Source organism: Acanthopagrus latus, chromosome 11 (assembly GCF_904848185.1).
Source record: "Acanthopagrus latus isolate v.2019 chromosome 11, fAcaLat1.1, whole genome shotgun sequence".
Taxonomy (NCBI): domain Eukaryota; kingdom Metazoa; phylum Chordata; class Actinopteri; order Spariformes; family Sparidae; genus Acanthopagrus; species Acanthopagrus latus.
In genome coordinates this window covers 29,244,972-29,269,762 of record NC_051049.1, presented here as the reverse complement: position 1 = coordinate 29,269,762, position 24,791 = coordinate 29,244,972, and the positions used below count along the sequence as shown (strand labels likewise).

The 24,791-nt window shown below is 43.4% G+C and overlaps 1 protein-coding gene across 2 annotated transcripts in view; it reads left to right on the top strand.

Annotated features, from left to right (window-relative positions):
- LOC119028957 (cadherin-2-like) overlaps positions 1-24,791 on the top strand; it is a 114,501-nt gene that overhangs the window by 25,419 nt on the left and 64,291 nt on the right. The window contains exons 3-5 of one of the 2 annotated variants that reach the window (XM_037115436.1): positions 9,596-9,667; positions 10,129-10,337; positions 17,393-17,566. In XM_037115436.1, coding sequence (XP_036971331.1) covers positions 9,596-9,667; positions 10,129-10,337; positions 17,393-17,566 — 455 coding nt within the window. The remainder of the gene's footprint in view (positions 1-9,595; positions 9,668-10,128; positions 10,338-17,392; positions 17,567-24,791) is intronic. The other variant, XM_037115437.1, reaches the window with a different exon arrangement.

Here is a 24,791-nt window from a genome sequence, read left to right as displayed (position 1 = left end):
TTGATTGTGTCAAGTAAACAAATGGATAAGAAGAGGACACAGCCATCAGATGCCCAGTTCTGGAAAAGGAGAAAAGAAGAAAAGGAGAAACGAGCATAAGATAAAGGTATGGAGCCATGTCAAATACTCTTCATAAGTGTGACCATGCATGTAATGAGATGAAATGACGTCAATTAGTAGAAGTTAGGATAACTCGTATGTTTGTTAGCCTCTTGCTACACTGCTGGCTATGATAATAGATGACGACAGCATCCGTTTTCAGGCCAGCTGACTAGCAAGCATTATATCTTAATTATTTTCACCCTGATAATGTGTATGTAACACAACATGACTAGCTCACATAGTGTTTGTTAAACATCACGTTAGGTCCAGTGCTGCTCAGTAAAGTGAATGATCAATTCTGTAAGCTAGACTTTTAAGAAACAACTCCTACATAAAAACTTTTAGTCCAATTTAGAAGTACTCCTAACGTTAAGATAAAAGTCTTTGTGAATACGGGCCCAGATCTCTTTAATAACACGCAGTGTGGAGAAGAAGGGAAAAGCATTCTCTCTCAAACTCTAAACTGTTATCCTTTAAGTACAGAATCAGAGAGGAGGTTACCTTCATTTACAACAGTCATAAAACATTTTCTTTACATAATAATGACTCTTTGATATTTGGGTGTATCCTGTCTTCGCAGGACAGTGATTATTTGATGTAACAGATGGGACAGCAAATGTCATCTTATCTAAAACCTGTGTCTTCCCACATGGGGGATGTGCCTGTGGCTCCTATGACACCTCAAGCAAAATGTCATTCTCCAACTTCCTCCTCCTGTCCTTACAGCACATTTGATCACTAACAGGAAGACTATGTAATTTCTCACAAGTATTTTGCAGACAGTTATGATGTTATTATCACTGTGTGTTATTAACATGTGTGATGTTCTGCACTATAAACGCTGTGAATAATGTGTGTATACTAATGCCCTTGTGCTCTCCATTAGAAACGCCTGGAGCAGAATCGTCTCTTGAGGATGAGCTCCTGTGCACTGACCTGCTAACTGGCCTTCAGTTCTGACTGTGAGAATTCAGACACAGCTGGTTTCCAGGGGACCAAGTCAGGTAACATCTGACTTTGTATTCCCTAGAAACGACAGTGAGGGAAGAAGTTGCCACCATCAATACTTCAGGAAGTCATTGGTTAGTGGGGAAAATATATCTAGAAGTTGGTTGGTATTCATTTTGTGTTTCTTGTACAAAGTGTAGTGAAATTCTTATACTCTCGTACGTGTTATTGTACTTGTGTGATGAAGGATTTGTGCAATTTAGAAATTTGATTCACTAATTTATTTATATTTTATTCTATTATACTAATTCTTTTGATTGTTGGTACCTACTTGTATTTATGATTGTATATATCTTTTATTGTAGCCGTTACTGTGTATGTTGGGCCAAATTTCCAACAATTACTTTATTAAATGAGTTATTTTGAGTTTTTTTCTGTCCATTTTTTTCGGTGGGGGGGGGGGGGGGGGGGGGGGGGGGGGAGCTAGAGGTGAGGTTCACCCAGGCGACATGAAAGCTAGGACCGCCACTGCTCCTAACAGGCAAATTTAGGAGCAACTCCTAAAAATAATGGGCGTGTCAGTCGTAAATTTAGTTTTTTGAAAATAAAAGTTATTCACAAAACATTTTAGGCCTAAAAGTAGCACCTAAGTCTGGGAGACCTTAAAAGTAGTCCAGAGGACTCCTAACACGCTAAGACCTAGTCACAGCCGAATGTTTTGGAGACACTAAATGACAGGGAATTATTAAAACGATGTGAGATGGACCGCGAAGGGATTGAAGCTGTGGTTGAGTTGGTGAGGGACGCAATATCGTCCCCAACCAACCAAAACAATCCAATAATTCCAGAGTTAAAATGTTTGGCAATACTCCGGTATTTGGCTACGGGGAAAATGTAGCTCTTCGCATGGGACTAGTATTACCTGGGGACCTCAAGTGATTTAGAAATTATTCCACCACTTCTGTGTTTTATGCGGCGCATTCACACAGGATAAGCGAAATCTGTGTTTAACTCAAATTTACTGTCATTGTCCCCCGGGTCGATCACACTGGAGCCCTTTGCCGGAACAGCACAATGGTTAGATACAGATATTTTTAATATAATAACTGGTGAGCCTGTTGAAAGATGGAAAAATGTTCCTTACCGCATGTTGCCTTGCATGTAATCCATCTATCGTCTTTCGAGATTTCGTTCTTCAGATGAGCCTCCTGAATTTGCACCCAACATGCTGTCAAAACTTTCATTTATAATTGCCTCAGCAAAGATCTGTGCAACACATAACCATGACAAGCCCCGGATTTCTCCAAATTGTTTTTTCAGCTACATGCTAATAGAATTTATAGCGACCCCTATAGGTTGAGCTCAACTTGCTTTGGTTGGCAGATTCCCAGTCCCGTTGTCAGCCTACCCACCAGGTTTTCTGATGATAGGACTAAGGGCGTGGGAGTTATGGCCAAACATTTCTAAGCCCCGCCCATTGCAAAAATATATGGGTCCCTGGCGACCATATTTTTTGACCAATCTGGCTCATCTATAGTAGAAATTTGTCTTTTCATCCCCCGAAGCTGTATAGAATATTTGGTGTTGATAGAGTCAATCCTTCAAAAGTTCAGTGATGGTTAATGATGAATAGGCCACGCCCACTTTCACCTATCAACATGGCACTCAAGATATTAGTTAATACTTGCCCCTAGAGCATGCCTCCTATAGGTTGAGCTCAACATGCTTTGGTGGGCAGATTCCCAGTTCAGTTGTGAACCTCCCCACCAAGTTTTGTGATGATAGGGCAAAGGGTGTCGGAATTATGGCCAATCATTTCTAAGCTCCGCCCATTGCAAAAATACATTGGTACATGACGGCCATGTTTTATGACCAATCTGGCTCATTTATAGTAGAAATGTGTCTTTTCATCCCCCAATGCCCTATATCAGATGTTATTATTGATAGAGTCAATCTTTCAAAAGTTCTATTCCTTTTACAGTTTTTCACATTATGCTAATTGGCAAAAAATCTAAGTAAACGGAGCTTAATGGTCCAAGAGGCTTTTTTGTAGAGCACGTGGAGCTGGACTTGTGTGTCAGATTTCAAGTCAATCAGACTTACGGTGTGAGGGGTGTATAAATAAATGCACAAATAAATAAATAAATGAATACATGTATAGATAAATACAGGAATACATAAATAAAAGCTGAAATAAATAAAAGCTGAAATTAATGTATAAATAAATAATGTATTTCTACATTTCTGTTCACCTACATTTATTTATTTCTGTATTTCTGTGTCCATATGTTAACGAGGTAGGAGGTCCTAACCTCAGTCAACAGCATGATTGGTTACAGGAGTGTGCTCGATTCGTGTCTACTACTTCTGCCTTACTAGCAGCAATGATTCCTAGACAGCAATGTTGTTGGCTACCAGCAAGCCCGCTCAGCTAACCGTTAGCTGCAGTTGTTGACATTTGTTATTTATGTAGCTCTGGTTTAGTAATGAAATTTACTGGTGTTCATTTTAACTGGCAAGGGACCCAGATGTGCTGGAAGTGTGGTTTGAGAATCCCATCTGGAGATGTCATGTCCTGCTGTCCTGTTCTGCTCATTGATCGATCTGCTCAAGTCATGTATATGTGTATTCATTTTGACACTACTATTCCACACAGAGATGCTGGAGTCTGTGACCTTCAAACAACTGTTAGACGAGTGCTACAGAGCACACAGTGGCAGTGTAGGTGACTGTGTAGATGCATGTGTCAAAAGTGCATGCTGTCAGTCTTATATCTTTGTCGTGAATGTCTGTAATCTCAAACAACTCATGGGTGGAAGAGTCTGAGGCATTTGTTCATGTGGCTCGAGAGTAGCGTGGAGACCACTGTCAGCTGTGGCACTGAGTGCGCAGCGTCTAGGTTAACTTGTGACACCTGTTACCATTGCGTATTTCTTTCATTCTGCACCAGGTTCCAATGGTTACTTAAAGCCATCATTCCGAGCCGAATACGGTACTCCAGTGACTCACACTCTTTGTGTCCTATTGGTTAAAGGTCCCATATTATACAGTTTTTCATCAATTCACCATTCACACCTCCTCTGAAGATCCAAATTTAAGGATTCTTACGGTTATGTGTATCGCATTTCTAAAGCAAACATATAACAGATATAAAAATGAAAGAATGAATGAGAGGAGCAGGAAGACGATGCTGCTAACGCTAGCCGTAACATGCACTAATGTTATGATGGATGTGTGTATATATATATATATATATATATATATATATATATATATATATATATATATATATATATATATATGTATGTATCACAGAGATTCATTTAACCACACCAGTTTGACCCAGAATTGGACCCAGAAGGAGAGGCTCCTGAAGAAATACAGACTCTGTGGCTGCAGCAGGACGTTTCAGAATGGTTTGTGTATCTGAATAACGTTAGTTTGTTCGTATGTGTTGTTACAGTTACCACGATGTAGCTAATGGCTACAGCTAGCGACAGCTGTGTTTGTCTCCAACACCGTCTCCAAATTCTTGGACACTGTTCGCATCATCTCTGTCTCCAGTCTGCACGTTTCCAGACTTTTTATTGTGACAACCAAGCTCCATCGTAATATTATTAACAATAAACTTGCTTCAAATGCCGTTGCTTAGCGAAGTGGAGCTAACTGGTTAGCCAATTTCCAGCTGACTTAACCATGCTCGTAGGCAACTGTAAATGCTATCAAACCGGTGGCTCGGGTGCAGTTGCTGGGTCCGGTATGGTTGGGACTGATCCTTTTATGAGGGTCAGTGTCGAGGCGAAGCCAGTTTTGTACTGACCCTCGTTACTGAAGCAGTCTGATGTGAAATGGTTAGCACACACACAAATTTACACAAACCGCAGCTGGCACGTTGTCGTCAAAAAATGAAACGCAACCACTGTCTCTTCTGTTCTTCTGTAGCTGGGACAGAATATATGCACTTGTGTTGAATTTTACAGCCAACAACAAAGCAATTTGCATGTCTAGCTATTGCAAAACACTGCTATGTTACCGCTGAACATACCGAACTTCACCTTGGGGATGGACACCCCCCTCTCAGATATCTCCTATGACCGTGCAGAGGAGGTGTGTATGTAAATGACTCCTTTCATTATGTAACAAATGGAGCTGAATCTGAACAGCCTGTCGAAGCGCTTTTGTACCAGTGGGTGTGCTGCATAGACCATGCAGGCATTGCTTGTTTTCCTCATCCTGGGAGTTGGTAGGCTCAGGGTGGACCAGTTTATATATGTAGAGACCAGAGAAAGACCTCCTGTATTTCTCTACTAAAATCATAAGTGTCAAATCAGGGAATGAAATGATTAAGAGCATTTGCAATGTCAGAATCTGCATCAAAACCCTCTAAAGTCCTTATACTTTTTGAGTTACTAGTGCCTGCGATGGCTTTCATACTTGACCAGGCTGAGCCCAGGTTGTTTGCAGCCATTTTATTCTCCAGAGTTATTTTATAGTCCTGTTTTGCCTTTAGAATTTGAATTTTCATATATTTTGTGGTTGTATACAATTCAGAGGCAGTCCCGAGTTTGAAGGCAAGTTTCTTAGCTTGTATGCTGGATTTGACAGATTTTGTTGCCCATGGCTTGTTATTTGAGTAATTTTTTACCCTTTTATATGGTATGATCATGTTTCTATAGAATGCAGCATAAGAACATGTTACATCAGCTAACTCTAAGTCACCTCCACATGCCTCTATAAACATATCCCAGTTAGTACAGTCAAAACAGGCCTGTAGACACTGCACAGACTCTTCTGTCCAGTTTTTAATGTCCTTTATAGAGACCTTTTCCCTCTTCAGAACAGTTTTGTATGTGGGCATGAGGTACACAGTTGTGGTCTCTGTGGCCCAGAGTAGGTAGCGGAAGTGATTTATATGCCTTCTTTACTGACCTATAGCAAAGATCACGAGTCTTATCCTGTCTGGTGGGACAGGTTACATATTGATGAAAGTTGGGGACTGACTTAGATTGAGTAGTATTCCTCCGTATAAGTAAACTGAATAGTATAAAGTCTGTGAAGTCCTCTTTTAAAGGCAATATAAATCTATGAAACTATTATTAATATGAATACCACACCCTATCTGCACGAAATTCCACATTGGGACCAACCCCATTTTAGAGACATTGCTATTACATCTCCCACTAGCTCTGATGGTCAAAAATACTTAATGCTGTGATAGATATAGTTAGAACTATCTATCTTTAACATCCATCCCACCCATCTGCAATATAGATGGAATTGGGGCAGAACTTAACATGGGACTTTCAGATATTTCTGGGCAGCAGTGGGCAGCAACCCCAGATTCAACCTCAGATTCACACAGTGTAAAAAACATGCAATTACATAAACAATCAGGGTCACATGGAACTCAATGATATTAACAGATCAGGGTAGGGGTGTCGCAGTAACCACAAAAATTAATTACCACAATATTAACAAGCCAATTGCAGAGCCCAGCATCATAGCCACATGTGAGGTCACTCAGTGGAAATCTGTACTTTGGTCTGCTGAGTCCAAATCTGAAGATTAAGTAAATAAGAATATCAATAGCTTGTAAGTGAATTATGCAGGAAATTGAGTATGTTAAGAAATAAGATGGCTGATGTAAATGTTTGGATGCATGAGAGTTTCTTTACAGATTTACATGCATTTAAATGTAACAGATTTTTAGATGGTAATAAAAAAGTCATCATTGACTGTGAAACTGGCTCTAATAGCTGGATTTCAAAGTCCACTTTCATTCTCTCAAGCTCAATGTTTTCAAAGTCATGCCTTTTCACTCTTTGAGCCGCAGGTGTAGGTGCCATGCTTGTAGTAGTGTTGTAGGTGTTTCTGGAAGAGTTGCATATTCAGCTTGAGCTTTTTGTTATGTTCCTCATCTATTCCTGAACATTGTTTGTGGTTTGGCAGGGTGCATTGTCCTGCTAACAGGATGAAAAGTGAGGAGCTCACCAGAGTCATTAGGATTTATCCTCTGGAGACTTCATGAAAAAGTTTAATGACAATCTATCCATTAGCTTTTAATATAGTTCCAGTCTTGACCAGAAGGAAAGGCCATCCCAACAGCCACAGTATTTCTACACTATGTTCATTGATATAGGACATTCTTCACATTATATTTGACTTCACTGCAAAAGTCATCAGTACTTTCCATCTTATGAACTATATGAAGAAACTACTGCAGTTCATTAACAATGAGTACGCAGAGTATAGTTTTGCAAACTTCAGCCAGAGATCCACCATTTCTTTAACCACACACTGACAGGAAATCTCTCCCAGCAAACACGCCTTTACTCACGGTGCCAACATTTTATCATCTTTGTTAACTCGACACATTTAACCACAGAACAAGGATGTGAATTAACCCGCAACCGTCTTACACATCATCTTATTCACAAACACATTCACTAACCGTAATTACACCAACAACAGAAAAGAGTCTTTGTGCCACAGTCCAGAAGGGGTGTTACAAGACACTTGGCTAACAGATTACTTTAAATGTATTTATTCAGCTTTAACATATGAACCATATGCAACATATTTAACATTAAAACAAATTAAGGCGATTGCCTAATCTAAAAGAGGGCAGATATTGTCTTGTCAATATGTGAGTAACCCTGGACTAGAATACTAAAACTTTAATTATCAGCAACTGCATCGCTACTTGTGTAAACGATATCCACGATGTCAAATGGTGCGTCTTGGCTAGCATGCTGATAGAGAGCTACAGGACTTGACATGTGCTCTGACTGTGCAGTGTGCAATGCGCAGTTCACAATCGACTCAAACTAAAAATATTACCTGCAGGTCATGAAGAAAAACAAACAAATTGAGAGAAATCAGAAACTTTGTTTTGGGTCCTTTGGATGTATATTTAGTTCAGTATAAATCAAACTTGATGTCTCTAAATGCAAAAAGAATGAGTTTCACAATCAAATCAATAATTTTGTCTTGTTTTAAATGGCAGTTAGGCCACATGAAGTTTGGAGGTCTGTAGCAATTGACTCTGCAGAAAGTTGGCGACCTCTGTGCACTATGCGCCTCAGCATCCGCTGACCCCGCTCCGTCATTTTACGTGGCCTACCACTTTGCGGCTGAGTTTTTGTCGTTCCCAGTCACTTTCACTTTGTTCTAATACCACTGACAGTTAACTGTGGAACATTTAGAAGCAAGGAAATTTCATGACTTGTTACACAGGTGGCATCCTATCACAGTACCATGCGGGAATTCACTAAGCAGAGAGTGACCCATTCTTTCACATATGTTTGTAGATACAGTCTGCATGCCTAGGTGCTTGCTTTGATACACCTGTGGCCATGGAAGTGATTGGAGCACCTGATTTTAATTATTTGGATGGGTGAGTGAATACTTTTACCAACATAGTGTGTCTGTGTATATATATGGATACAGTTCTAATCAGGATCACAGCAGACAAGGAGCTGGCAAACACAAAGTAACATCAGGGATACACAACAGCAGGTTCAGAGAAGCTCCACGGATGACTCACATTTTTTGCATTACGTTTGCCTGCCTGCCCCTACTCAGTTTGACTCTGCACAGCATTTCCATTGCATTTGCATTTCCATCAGAACTGGTCTGCCTGCTTGACGGTGTGTCTTAAACCAATGACACGCTTGTCCCTATCATCATTAACAAAGTAGCTCCGCTAATTCAGTTGTTTATTTTCCTTTCCATGTTTAATTTCACAATGAAACCCCCATTTTTTAGTCATTTTGAAGCTTTTATTATGAAGCAGCATTACAGGAAATGCTGCGTTTTCACCAGCGGTAACTGAACATGACTCCAAAACAGCTGAAAGTGAACAGGACAAAAAAATAAAACACCTCAAATGACAAGAGAAACTAAAGAGATTCAGTTAGAAGCTACAAAAATACTTTGAGCTGAACAGAGACTTTGAAAAATCAGTGCCTGTCCCACTCCTAGGATGGGCTGACTCAAACTCTCTGGTGAGCACAATAAACTTTCTTGTGAGCACAAGAAACTTTTCTTGTGTGTACAATCCGACTGACTTGCTTCACGTGCCCAAACTGTGAGACAGTCAGTGGTATCCCTCAGCCTGGGATGTTGTTTGAAAATGGAAGTTTGATAGGTGAACACTAGTTATTCATTGAAGTTGCAGTTATGGTGAAAATGGCCTGCATCATGATTAGGACTCCCAATGATCACATGCAGTGTAACGATTCTGTGAGAGCTGTCACTGACATGATTTACATGCTTTCATAAATCTACAAGCTTTCATAAATCATACAATTCCATATTTGGTGGTGAGGATGACCCAGATGAGCTGCCTGGAGAAGGTGTGTGTGTGGAGACTGCACTGTTTCCAGTGTGCAGTGTGCGGCTGACAGCACAGTCTTGTCCACTGCAGCGATTTCACACACAAACTACATGAAACTAAAATTGTGTTGAGTGAAACATGAACAGTAGGCTATTCATTCTTTTATGCAATTTGATTTAATCTTGGCTTTCTACTATCATTCACTAGTTACCAAAACGTCCGGCCCCCTTCCGCTGCACTCAAGGACAGAGACTGCGATGTTGGCTCAGTGCTCAATGGGTAAATACTGGTTTAAGATTCGTGTTGGCTGATATTTTTTAAACCTGATATATGTTTATGGAATAATTGTTATACTTCAGTATTAGCACACAAGAAAGTGTCACGTGCTCACCGGAAAGATTCCCGTGCGCACAAGAAACGTTTAGGTGTTTTATTTTTCCCCATGTCCCTTTTTTGGGCTCCGTAGCGCAGCTACAGTCAGCAGAAGTTTTTTTTTTTTTGCCAAGTGTGAATTTCACTAGTTGTCAGTTCTTACATACTTCACCTTTAAATCATCTTAAAACATCTTTAAATAGATAAATCACAACATGTTAACATGAACATACTGATGGTTTCAGTAGAGTTGTAAAAGTTGAACACATACAGCACCCGCCACACACACATATACACACACAAACAGGATATCAGGCTTGATGGATGGATTCTTTCACTCAGTCTGACCTGTCTGTCTTTTCTCTTAGTGAGCTTCATGGACTGCAGTGGAGGGAAGGTTTGGTTCGAGGTCGGAGCCCCTTCTGACTTCAGGGTGAGCGAGCGTGGTGTGGTGTACACCATGCGCCACCTCAGCCTTGTGGGAAAAGGAAAAGCTGTGGTGATGGTCTATGCTAGAGACCTGCTGTCAAAACAGGAGTGGAAGACCAGAGTACACCTTCACATGGGACCTCAACAGGTAACACTGTAGCAGAAGTAAACAGGTGTTCATTGTAGAGCCACTCGTGTTAAGCATGCACGAACTTGTTTACTGTGAATAATCAGCAAAAGGTTCTTCTATTGTCTCTTAATTTGACTCTGCTGGGTTGCCATATTTATCAGGGCCCGAGCAGGTCTCGACCTGCAATATTGTTTTTGTAGTGACGACTTTTTTGTCCCAAGTGATTGCATTTTTCACTACTTGAACATACCCCAAAACTCACCAAACTTGGAATAAAGGTCACACCTGCCAATTTTTTAATAATCTATTGTCATTGGGAATTTCCACCACGAGGTGGCACTATAATCAAGGTAAGTGCATTTTGCCTTATAACTGCCATATACTTTATCGCACATTCAAAAACCTTATATCTACGCGTTCACTGAATTCTGCTGAATCTTGTGATTTAGGTCACACTCATTTCCACCTTCTATTTTTCGAACTCCTCCCAGGCAATTTCACCAAATTTGCACGAAACTTTGCACAGAGCATCTGTGGACTTTTGATATTACAAACAATACTCAAGTTATTAAAATAACAACTTCCTGCAGATTTTGTTAAAACAGGAAGTGTTGCATATATCCACACTGGCATGTCCGAATGACATGAAACTCAGGTTACTACTTCCCCATGAGCCGCTGAGCGTCTGAGGAAGATGAACATTTATTAAAAGCTTACCTACATCAAACATGGTGGGTGTCATGGGGCCATCCATTTTCATGCTTCGCCAAAAAGAATCAAGTCCTTAGAACTTAAACATACAATTTCCCAGAATGTGAAAAAACAAAAGTGTGGTAGTTACTGTGTTGCAGATATGTCTGCTGACATTAGCATGCTTATCAGCTAGTTCCAGCCATGAGTTGCTGTTGTTCACAGTCTTTCTACTATACTGAAAAATACAAACGACAACTTCTGAATGACATTTTTCTAATTATCAAAGCTGGGGTAAGTAATGTGGAAAAACTGTCAAGTCCAGGCTAGAGAGTATCCAGCCAGTAAAACCCACCCACTGCACTCAGGCCTCTCTCCAAAACCACCCCTAACCAAACCATGAACACGCACCGTCCGACAACAGCCGAATACCGCTGATGGAGTCAGAGTCCTCACGAGCAGTGGCAAGTAGAGTATATCTGCGTATCATTATCAACACAACTTCTAACTAAAAGTAACTACCTCAGGTCTCAATCAGCCGGTAAGTAAACACCTAGTACTGTCATCTTGAAAGCCACCACACCAACAAAAACCCCTGTCTGTTCGGACAATGAAACACTTCACCTGGACCCAGCTGATGTGCGGAGGACCCTACTAAAGGTGAACCCCAGGAAAGCTGCAGGTCCTGACAACATACCGGGGTGTGTGCTCAGAAACTGTGCTGACCAACTCACAGATGTTCTCACAGTACTTTAAGCACTTTCCTGTTTCAGCTATGAAATGATGCCATTCCCTTTCGTATTGTACCCGTTTCCTACCCCTGCTAAGGAGCACATTCATGCACATAAAGCAAACCAACCTGATGTGACAGAAATATACATGCATATATGAAATGTATCCATCAAAGATATATATTACATTAATAAGAGTGATGTGATCCATGTTTCTATCAGCATCAAGTTACACTCACCAGTCAGAGACTCTGCAGAAGTAGATATTACGCTTCCGCGTCACTGCTTGTGCAGTCGACCGGTTAGCTCATAAAGTAGTATGGTGTATGGTTTTGTAAATTTTGTGGATTATTCATCGTTTTCATTCATCTATGGACGTACATGTTATCTGCTGTGCTAGACACCAACCACCTGGTTTAACGGCATCTGGCTACCTTTTTTTCCTTTCTTTAAAACTTTAAAAATTGTGTGTGCCTCTTTGCCAACTCCGCTGTTGTGCTATCTTTGTTTGTGTTTACACTGCTGGCTCTCTGGTCACTGCTTCTACTACTGGATTACTTCACGCTGCCTCGTGCACAAAACAGACGAGCTGCAAGCCAACGTTAACTACATGCATGAATACAGGACCGCCTACATTCCGACAGAGATGACATGTTACACATAGATAAATTAGCCCCCCCACAAGGCTTGACTGAGGCATGGCGCTCACCAGGAAGCAACATGGCAGCAGTGTGTATCTCTATGTAAACACACAGTAATCGTCAGAGAGGAGCTGTGCAGTACTGACATTGAGCTTCTCGCTTTCCTTTCGCCCTCTCTACCTTCCCAGAGAGTTCCCACAGCTGTTCTTCATCCTGATTTACATTAACGCCAGAAGAAATGCTTCCACTGCCATATACACCACAAAGAAAACTGTAAACAAATTGGAACTCATATCTTGAGTCTCCCAAATCCACTGGCAGATGTCGGTGGGGCCGCCAATGGAGAACCACTGGCAGATGTCGACCGGCCCGCAGACTGAGAACCACTGCCAGATGTCAACTGGGCCACCAACTTAGAACCACTTGCAGATGTTGTACGGCCGCTGACTAAGAGACACTGGCAGGTGTCGGCCTGGGTGTCAGCCACGCCATCCAGCTGGAGCTCCAGAGCTAGACTCCAGGGAGCCAGGACACAGCCGGGAACGTCGCTTTCTTGGTGGGGGCACTTTGTAGGCCAGCTGTGTTCCCAAGAAAGGGGACATCTTAGAATTGGCAGGCTCTGGGGCACACTGAAGGCTAACAGGGTGGCGGCTAACCACCATGTGAGACTCCAAGCTATAAAGGTTGGCAACCAAAGCCTTTCTGAGGGGTTAGGGTTAGGGTTAGCCAACTCTAAAATAAAATGTGTGGCGCATGGGATTGCCTTCAACCAAGGCCTGAAAAACAGTTCCCTATCAAAGTCCACTATGGCCTTTAGCTTCTCCCCCATGTCAACCTTGCCATCCAAAACATCCCACAATTTAACCTCAAATTAAACCTCATCAGTTTGTTCTGTCAAGGGGTGAGGGAAAGTGGAGTTGGACCCAAACACAGACTCAAGGAGGCAAGATAGGGGAGAACAAAAAGTCAGCTTTAGTTACAAAAAGCTGAACAGGCACAAAAACCAAGGGACCAAATGAAAAAGGGTCCAAGAACCAAAACCAACGTAGCAAATAAAACAGTTAAACAAAGTGCAACAAAACAGCTTAGAAAAAGTCAAATCAAATCAAATTCCAAAAACTCATACCAGGGATCAGGACACAGTGGCGGAAACACAAGGAACTTCAAGGAACTTTAAGACACAAGGAACTTCAAGGAGCATGGACACACAAGGAACTTCAGGGACATCACACAAACACAACAAACTGACAAGGAGTGCATGGGGAACAAGGGCTTAAATACAGACACACAGGCTGTGTCCCAATTCAGGGGCATCATCCTTCGGAGTGTGCATTTGAAGTAGTGCTGGGCGGTGTACCAGTTCACACAGAATACCAGTGTATATTTTCGTTATGACATGAAATTTTAATATACCGCCATACCAATGTATTTGAATACACAACGTTCGGAACACTGCGAGGCCCAACAGTGTATCAGACTGGACCCTTTTCAATGTTGCACTTCTAAACAGGCATGGAGCAACTGCGAGGCGTGGTGAGGGTAAACAGTTGTGTTCTGGCGTTACGTTACGGAGAGGATGGTTAGGATAGACATTGCAGTTCATGACTTCATCCACGGACGTCAAGATGAGCAACTGGAAAGCCGCTGAGATCCGGGAGATGCTAGCATCTCCTCGGTCTCTGCAGCTGTCAGCTTATTGTTATAGTAGAAAGCAACAAACAGTCACTACTTTCAAATTAAAAGCCCCCCGCTAGGAAACCAGTTCTAAACTCCAATGGGGTACAATGTAAACCTCTTATTTTGAAGACAAATTCGACCTGCTTCCAGTTAGCTATCTGTTGCTTGGGGCAGCTAACACGAGGTGCTCCGCTGCACGCTTCCTTTAATAGGAGGAATTAACATCAGCTTGTGTTTGACTTAGGAGGTGAGAATATGGGCCACGGGTCCATAATTAAGTAAATCTATCAAGTCTCGCATAATATATATGTATATATATGTGTATATATATATATATATATATATATATATATATATATATATATATATATATACATATATAATGTATATATATTTTTATGTATAATTATATATATATAATGTTAAAATAAAAATAGATTCAATTTAAACCCCAATGGGGTTTTCACGTATTGGGGAGCTACTCAGCATACTGAGATGCGCTCCATGTCAGGGAGGGTGGTTTACTACCTTAGGATGGGCGCAACCAAGTTTACAATTGGGGGGGCTTCACACACTTATGTTTTCCTTAAAAATGGAAATAAATTGAAAATAAATATTAGATAACGAGACAGATCTGTTGACAGCGTTTATAAAAGAGTGCATATTTTACATATTTTTTACTGTATATTGGGGGGACAGATTGCTATTTTCTCAATATTGGGGGTGACACGACCCCTAGGCTAATAATTCCTCTCTCAACCAGTAGAAAATGCCGTGAACACCTGAGTATGCATGGAAAAAAAAATACCGTCTACGGTGAAATCGTATACCATGATATACATTTTTGGTCATACCACCCAGCACTAATTTGAAGTACAATTACGTCAATGGTATGCGAAGGCTGTCCCAATTCAAAGGATCCTCCAAATGCTCCCGACAAACGCTGCCTGCTTTTCCCTCTTCACGGAGGACGCACCACCACTATCCTTCGTGGCCATAAACATGAATGGACCAAGATGAACAGATTCAGATCAGGCTGTGATCCCTGCTTTATTTCCAGACTGTAAACTATAAAGTCCAGTTAAACATTTGAATAAACAGCTAAGTTTATGATTATCCTTATGATGATTATATTTTTGTTGCTGTATTAGAACTCTTTTGTTTAAAAATAAAATCACAGCAACGGTCAGCCCTCCGGACTCAGACTTCAGTGAACGTTCCCCTGGAAAACAGCCTCAGTCCCCGTGTAGGAGATACACTACTTTATAATAAAGGTAATTAATCACTGGTGATTAATAACACACTCGGGCTGCACAGTTTATTCATTTTAAAAATCTATATTCAATCTCATGTTCTGAAGTAGTGATTTCTTTACACGGATCCATCGATTTTCCACATCAAATTAAACTTGCACAGACAAGGACATACGGTTATATATGTTATATATATATATATATATATATATATATATATATATATATATATATATATAAGACTGGTGTGTAAACGCCACGTTAGTCTTTAAACACTGCTCTCAGCTAGCGGAGTTCCTCATCGTAAAATGTAAGCCATTCTATCTGCCGAGGGATTTCGCCATAGTGACTGTAGCTGTTGTTTACATAGCTCCTAGCGCACATGCTAAAGCTAATGCTAACGAGCCACTTGGAAGGCTACGTGATACCATCAGTGAGCTCCTGACTAAACACCTTGACAGGTTTTTAGTAGTGGCAGGGGATTTCAACCACACAAGTCTAAAGGCTGTGAGGAGAAAACATGCTGGACCTGGTGTATACAAACTCCCCAGATGGGTACAAGGCAATGCCCCGTCCCCACCTCGGCCACTCTGACCATCTATCTGTCATGCTGGTGCCTGCTTACAAACCACTACTGAAGCGCAGCCGGCCAGTGAAAAAAAAACAAAAAAAAAACAGACCTGGCCTGAGGGGGCAGAATCAGCAGTTCAAGACTGTTTAATGCACACGGACTGGGAGGTTTTTAAGACAGCAGCCTCTCAAGGGGATCAGATAGACAGAAATACAGTACACGTGTATTACAGTTGTTAGTTCAGTGAAAAGTTTCAGTAAGTAATTTAACAGTATGAAAAAAGATCTGCATTAACTATAAAAACTAATGATATAAAAAGGTATACAAACTTCTGTTTGCATCTTTGTATCATCATGTATAAATCATAAAATAAATAACTATGCAACTTAACCTCTTTATACTACTTTTTTTCAAACATACCAAAGTGCTCTCCAAGACCTTTAAACACACCTTGTCCTTGACTAGATGCACGCTTCCTTCTGTGCAGTGTTATGGTAGAAATAAAATAATTTCTTCATAAAAATCATACAAGAACTCAATCCGTGTATTATCTTAAGTAACAGGGCCATGATTTCTGGTAAGTGACATTTCCTAGTGCCACCTACACTATATTGCCAAAAGTATTTGCTCACCTGCCTTGACTCTATAGTGTTCAATATGACAGTCCACCCTTTGCAGCTATAACAGCTTCAACTCTTCTGGCAAGGCTTTCCACAAGGTTTAGGAGTGTGTTTATGGGAATTTTTGATCATTCTGTCAGAAGCGCATTTGTGAGGTCACACACTGATGTTGGACGGGAAGGCCGGGCTAATTCATCCCAAAGGTGTTCTATCCGGTTGAGGTCAGGACTCTGTGCAGGCCAGTCAAGTTCATCCACACCAAATTCCATGTCCATCCATGTCTTTATGGACCTTGCTTTGTGCACTGTGCACAGTCATGTTGGAACAGGAAGTGGCAATCCCCAAACTGTCCAACATCTCTTGGTATGCTGAAGCATTCAGACTTCCTTTCACTGGAACTGAGGGGTCAAGCCCAGCTCCTGAAAAACAACCCCACACCATAATCCCCCCTCCACCAAACTTTATGCCAGGCACAATGCAGTCAGACAAATGCTGATCTCCTGGCAACCGCCAAACCCAGACTCGTCCATCAGATTGCCAGATGGAGAAGCGCGATTCATCACTCCAGAGAATGTGTCTCCACTGCTCTCGAGTCCAGTGGCGGTGTGCATTACACCACTGCATCCAACGCTTTGCATTGCATTTGCTGATGTATGGCTTGGATGCAGCTGCTCGGCAATGGAAACCCATTCCAGGAAGTTCTGTTATATTCAAGAGAAGGCAGCCAGCTCTACGGTCAACCTTTGTAATTTACACCAAAACAATCAAGATGGATTAATAATACACACACACACACACACACACACACACACACACACACACACACACAGTGACAAGTGGTGGTCATTTATTGTAGTCCAGTACACAATGCTTGTTTACTGTCTCTGCAGGTACAGACCAGTGATGCAACACTGACAGGGCAGGTACCAGAGATCTTGTTTCCATGGCGCAGGACAGTTGTCAGGAGTGATGGCAGTCTGAGGCGGTTGAAGAGGGACTGGGTCATTCCACCTATCAATGTCCCCGAGAACTCACGAGGACAATTCCCAGAGGACCTGGTCCGAGTAAGAGACACGCACACACACACACACACACACACACACACACACACACACACACACACACACACACACACACACACACATTGAATCGTCACAGTGTAAGTCAGTTAAAATCCAAGGATATCAATCTGTCCATTTTGGAAGTGATTGTGAATACATTTTACCTGCTTTGGTGCAAATGAAAGTCACAACAGGTGCATTGGAGAGCTAAAAAGCAAGAAAACTCTCAAAAAGGGATTAGTTTTTCATGTGGTGGTCATAGACAGTTGCTCTATCCTTATCCTTCCTGACTGATTCTTCTCTAGTTTTGTGCTCTGCTAGTGCCCTTTTCATTACTGGTGGTATGAGGCGATACCTGCAGCCCTATCAGGTTGCACAGGCAGTCCAGCTTCTCCAGGATGGCAAATCCAAAGGTGCAGTCACTAGAAGGTTTGCTGTGTATCCCAGCACAGTCTCAAGAGCATGGAGGAGATGCCAGGAGAGCTGTTACACAAGGAGAATTTGCAGGTTCACACTAAGCACATGTGACAGCTGTAAACAAGTCTGAAGACGCCATGGTGAACACAATGCTATGCTTGTAACATGTATCATCAAACAGGACCAGTTTTGCGGTGGGTCACTGATGGTGTGGGGAGGCATATCCTTGGAGACCTTCATGTCATAGCCAACAGTACTTTGACCGCTGTAAGATTGAAATATTTGTAATTAAAATGTAAAACAGACAATCAAAATGGAACCACCAACAGCCCCGCCATAAAATCATATACATGAAGCTTACAAATGCTCAGGCTTTGCAGATATTCAGTCCAAGATGTGTAAATCATTTTTATGTTAATTACTGAGGTCACAGCCATAGTGTTGCATTTTACTGGACTGCCCCATCCTGGGGTGTCTCTGATATGATTATGGAAATGCAGTGGCTTTTCTTCCTATAGAATATGCACAGCTCATGTTATATGAGACATTGCCTGTCGCAACGTCCAGTTCCAGTTAAAACATTCTGGCATCCAGATACATTGATACTTAACTCACACATACATACAGTATACACATTCTTGTTCTCATATACATACATATTCCCATTTTTTCCCATTCAGTTCCACCCAAAATCCTACAGTTAACACTGCTTTCTCTTTTAAGTGGATACATGTTGGATTAATTATACAATTGTGGGTAAACCTGAAATGATTGGAGTAAAGATGCTTTTGATTTAATAGATTTAATTTGTGGCTTAATTATCATATGTATCCTCTGTCTTATTTTGTCTTTTGTTAACATGTGGAGACCTGTCTTTACAGTGCCACATTTTTCTTCCTTTGTTTTTATCACTAGTGCATTGCCCATAGAAAAGTGGGAGGTTAAGTAGCTTTTTCATGGATGGCTGAATGAGACTGTGTTTGAAGGTGGGACGTTAGGGATTGCCCCTTTTGACTACTTTTGATCTTACCATGATATTTCACCATGAAAACTTTTACCATGTTTGCTGTCATTATTTTCAGCACAACCTCACATGTGTGACTGTATAGTTATTTTTTTCATTTTGACATACTGTATTAACACAATGGACGTAAAATCATAAAAAAAAACAAAAAAACACTAGAGCTGCAAGCAGTTATGAACGGGGACCAAGACCGCAGTACCCACAGAAGGTTGTCCCAAAGGATGACGGGCTTGGGGCAAAAGTAAGGACACAGGTCAATGTCTGAGCCGTGGTATTCGCTGTAATGGGAAGTGCTCTGGAAGTGCAAAAGGCTGAATGTGTGCTGATTTGGATTTGTTGTACTAAATCATGCCCGCTTTGACCAGTTGTTACTTAACTATATGGCTGGCCTCAGGAGTGACCCCACATCAGTACTGTTTCATTACATTTCTATTATTGCAACAAAAAGTAAGAGTGACAAGGAAAAATGCATTTATGTTGATTAGTGTGTGGTGACTTAGGAAAGGAAAGGTGCAGCAGAAGTGGGCAGGCCTCTGTCAGAAAACCTCTATTTAGGAAATACATATGATGTTTATGAATGCGTTCTTTAAAATGTGGAAGTTAAAGGCAAAAATGCATAAATCCATTTTAGTGCCACCTATGGGCCAATTTGCACCAAATTTGGCACAAACCCCCTGGCTGACATCAGGAACAATTGACTTAAGTTTGATGTTGAAAGCATTTAGTTTGACCGAAATATGAAACAATATGTGTTTTTTAGCTAGCAAAAAAGATTGTTTGATTATAACTAGCAGATTTTTGGGAGTGCCAAAATTCTTTTGATAACTTTTCATCGGACACATCTGGAGATTCTATATGCAAAGTTTCAGGCAGATGGCGCTTAAATTGAAGAAGGAGTTCAAAAAAGTAGGTTTTGCATAAGTGGCGATTTAGCAAACAAAATGTGCAGCAGAAGTGGGCGTGTCCTATGTCAGAAAACCCAGCTCTATTCAGGGAACATATGGATATAAGGTTTGCGAATTTGTTATTTAAAATGTGGAAGTTACAGGCAAAAAAACACAATTGCATCCATTATAGCGCCACCTAGTGGAGTACATGTGCATTTTTGGTATGAAAGAACTGTGCTGTACTGCTTTATGTACCATATAAATTTCAAAGCTCTAAGCATAATAGTTTGGCAGAAATTAATGTTTGTTGTTTATCTTGTAATAAGCCACGCCCACATTAAGCAGTCATGACCACCTTCAAGAAATGGCCTAAGGATTGGCCCTACATCATACCGACCAAATTTAGTAAAAATCGGTGTAGCCCTTCAAGAGATATAAACTTCCTATATTTTTAGCGCCCCCTAGTGGCCAAAATTCGCCAAATTCGGCTCATCCCTTCCCAGTCTCATGGCAACCAAGGATCTCAAATTTGGTGTTAATAGCATTCAGTTTGACCGAGATACCAAACAGTTTACATTTTCATAGCTAGCTACAGAAATTTGTTTGTTAATAATTTGCATGTTTTTTGACTGAGCAAAATTCTTTTGACAACTTTAGATCAAGTCGAGCTGAAGAGTGTACGTGGCAAGTTTCACACAGATCGGACAAAATCCCAAGGAGAATTTCGAAAAAGTAGGTTTTTCAGTTTTTGTGATTTTGCAAAAATAAAAATAAAAACTTAGGCAGAAGTGGGCGTGGCCATAGCAAAGTGACTCAGCTCCATTCAGGGAATCTGGGGATCCATGGTTTTTGAATTTGCGACATATGGTGTGGGTGTCATAGGCAAAAACGCATTGGCCTAGGTTATAGTGCCCCCTGTGGGCATATATGTAGTTTTTTGTGTCTGAGGTACGTGCAGGTGTCTGGACCAAACCTCCAAATTGCACCACCCTCCCTTGCACGGTTTAGCTTGCAGCACCACTTTCAGCTGGAGAAAAATTCTTGGGCTTGGCCCCCTAATAAAATCCAAGTAGGAAATAGTTTTTTAGATTTTTTCTTGTGAAAACCACAAATATGTTCATTAAAACATTTTTATTACTTATACTGCAAACATAAATTGTTGTTTGCTAAATCTGTGCATCAGTTTCTGAAATTCCATCCATCCATCCATCCATCCGCTTATCCAGTACCGGGTCGCGGGGGCAGCTGTCTGAGCAGGGACACCCAGACTTCCCTCACCCCGGACACTTCCTCCAGCTCTTCTGGGAGGATTCCAAGGCGTTCCCAGGCCAGCTGGGTGACTTCCCCGGGGTCTCCTCCCAGCGGGACATGCCAGGAACACCTCCCGAGGAAGGCGTCCCGGGGGCATCCGAAACAGATGCCCGAGCCACCTCAACTGGCTCCTCTCGATGTGGAGGAGCAGCGGCTCTACTCCGAGCTCCTCCTGGGTGATAGAGCTCTGCCACCCTGCGGAGGAAACTCATTTCAGCCGCTTGTATCCGGGATCTTATTCTTTCGGTCATGACCCAAAGTTCATGACCATAGGTGAGGGTAGGAACGTAGATTGACCGGTAAATCGAGAGCTTCGCCTTTCGACTCAGCTCTCTCTTCACCACGACAGACCGGTATAACGACGCATTACTGCGGCTGCCGCACCGATCCGCCTGTCAATCTCACGCTCCATCCTTCCCCCACTCGTAAACAAGACCCCAAGATACTTAAACTCCTCCTCCTGAGGCAGTAGCTCTCCCGCAACCCGGAGGGGACAAGCCACCTTTTTCCGGTCGAGAACCATGGCCTCGGATTTGGAGGTGCTGATTCTTAACCCAGCCGCTTCACACTCAGCTGCAAACCGCCCCAGGACATGCTGGAGGTCCCGGCCCGAAGGAGCCAACAAGACCACATCATCCGCGAAAAGCAGAGAAGAAATCCTGTGGCTCCCGAACCAGATCCCATCCGGCCCGTGGCTGCGCCTAGAAATTCTGTCCATGAAAATAATGAACAGAACCGGTGACAAAGGGCAGCCCTGCCGGAGTCCAACATGCACCGGGAACAGGTCTGACTTACTTCCGGCAATACAAACCAAGCTCCTGCTCTGCTCGTACAGGGACCGTACGCCCCTTAACAGAGGGCCTCCGACCCCGTACTCTCGGAGCACCTCCCACAGAATGCCACGAGGGACACGGTCAAATGCCTTCTCCAAGTCCACAAAACACATGTGGACTGGTTGGGCAAACTCCCATGAACCCTCGAGCACCCTGCGGAGGGTATGGAGCTGGTCCAGTGTTCCGCAGCCCGGACGAAAACCGCATTGTTCCTCCTGGATCCGAGGTTCGACTATCGGCCGAATTCTCCTCTCCAGTACCCTGGAATAGACTTTCCCAGGGAGGCTGAGGAGTGTGATCCCCCGATAGTTGCAACACACCCTCCAGTCCCCCTTTTTAAATAGGGGGACCACCACCCCGGTCTGCCAGTCCAGAGGCACTGTCCCCGACTGCCATGCAATGCTGCAGAGACGTGTCAACCAAGACAGCCCTACAACATCCAGAGACTTGAGGTACTCAGGACGGATCTCATCCACCCCCGGTGCTTTGCCACCGAGGAGCTTCCCGACTACCTCAGTGACTTCGGCTTGGGTGATGAATGAGTCAACCTCCGAGTCCCCAGCCTCTGCTTCCTCTATGGAAGACATGTCAGTGGGATTGAGGAGATCCTTGAAGTATTCCTTCCACCGCCTGACAATATCCCCAGTCGAGGTCAACAGCTCCCCGCCTCCACTGTAAAGAGTGTTGGTGGAGAACTGCTTCCCCCTCCTGAGGCGCCGGATGGTTTGCCAGAATTTCCTCGAGGCTGACCGACAGTCCTCCTCCATGGCCTCTCCGAACTTTTCCCAGACCCGAGTTTTTGCTTCCGCGACTGCCCGTGCTGCCGCTCGCCTGGCCTGCCGGTACCCGTCAGCTGCTTCAGGACTCCTTCTTCAGCTTGACAGCATCCCTTACTTCCACCACCGGGTTCAGGGATTGCCGCCACGACAGGCACCGGAGACCCTACGGCCACAGCTCTGGACAGCCGCGTCAACAATAGAAGTGGAGAACATGGTCCATTCGGACTCAATGTCCCCAGCCTCCCTCGGGATCAGGTCCAAGCTCTCCCGGAGGTGGGAGTTAAAGACCTCTTTGACAGAGGGTTCTGCCAGACGTTCCCAGCAGACCCTCACAATACATTTGGGCCTGCCATGTCTGTCCAGCTTCCTCCCCTGCCAACAGATCCGACTCACCACCAGGTGGTGATCAGTTGACAGCTCAGCCCCTCTCTTCACCCGAGTGTCCAAGACATACAGCCGGAGGCCAGATGACACGACCACAAAGTCGATCATTGACCTCCGGCCTAGGGCGTCCTGGTGCCATGTGCACATATGGACACCCTTATGCTTGAACATGGTGTTCGTTATGGACAAACTGTGACTAGCACAGAAGTCCAGTAACAAAACACCACTCTGGTTCAGATCGGGGAGGCCGTTCCTCCCAATCACACCCCTCCAGGTAACACTGTCGCTGCCCACGTGAGCGTTGAAGTCCCCCAGAAGAACGATGGAGTCCCCGGTTGGAGCACTCTCCAGTACCCCTCCCAGGGACTCCAAGAAGGCCGGGTACTCTACACTACTGTTCGGCCCATAAGCCGAAACAACAGTGAGAGACCTATCCCCGACCCGAAGGCGCAGGGAAACAACCCTCTCGTTCACTGGGGTAAACTCCAACACATGGCGGCTGAGCCGAGGAGCTATAAGCAAGCCCACACCAGCTCGCCGCCTCTCACCGCGGGCAACTCCAGAATAGAAGAGAGTCCAGCCTCTCTCAAGGAGTTCAGTTCCAGAGCCCAGACTGTGCGTAGAGGAGAGCCCGACTATATCTAGTCGGTACTCAACCTCTCGCACCAGCTCAGGCTCTTTCCCCCCAGTGAGGTGACATTCCATGTCCCCATGGCTAGAGTCACCATCCGGGGATTGGGTCGCCGGGGCCCACGACTGCCACCCAAATCACACCGCACCCGCCCCTTCTGAACCCTCCTGCGAGTGGTGAGCCCACAGGAGGGCGGGCCCACGTTGCTCCTTCGTGCTGCGCCCGGCCAGGTCCCTTGGGCTAACCTGGCCACCAGGCGCTCGCCTGCGAGCCCCAACCCCAGGCCTGGCTCCAGGGTGGGGCCCCGGTAACGCCAATCCGGGCGACATACGCGTCCTCGATTTTATCTCCGTCATTAGGGGCTTTTGAACCGATCTTAGTCTGACCTGTCACCTAGGACCTGTTTGCCTTGGGAGACCCTACCAGAGGCATTAAGCCCCGGACAACATAGCTCCTAGGATCATTCAGGTGCTCAAACTCCTCCACCACGATAAGGTGCCGGCTCAAGGAGGAGGTTTCTGAAATTTACAAAGTTATCTGTAACTATTATTTTTAAATGCAGGCAATGCCTCAGGCCCAGGCATGAAGATCTGCACTGCCTGCTCAACATTCAGCAGTCTCCTCATTGTTTTGACTCAGAACACAAAAAAAGACTCCACTACACACCAAACCAATACACCAAATACTACATAACACACTAACTATACAATCCAAACACACTAAATGTCACAAATCTCTCAACTCTCAAAAACCGCTGTCTATCTCTGTCTCTCTCACTGTCACTGCTGCTGTCACTCTTCCGCCTCCATCCCTCCCACAACTTCCCCTGTTCCTCAGCAAGCAAATCACGTGGTTTGCCATATAATTTTGTGACTGGTTGGTGTGGTGCCTTTTTCCACCAATAGGAACATGTTTTCTTGTTTGTAAAGACTTGCTGCTTGCGGACACAAAGGGCCGTTTGT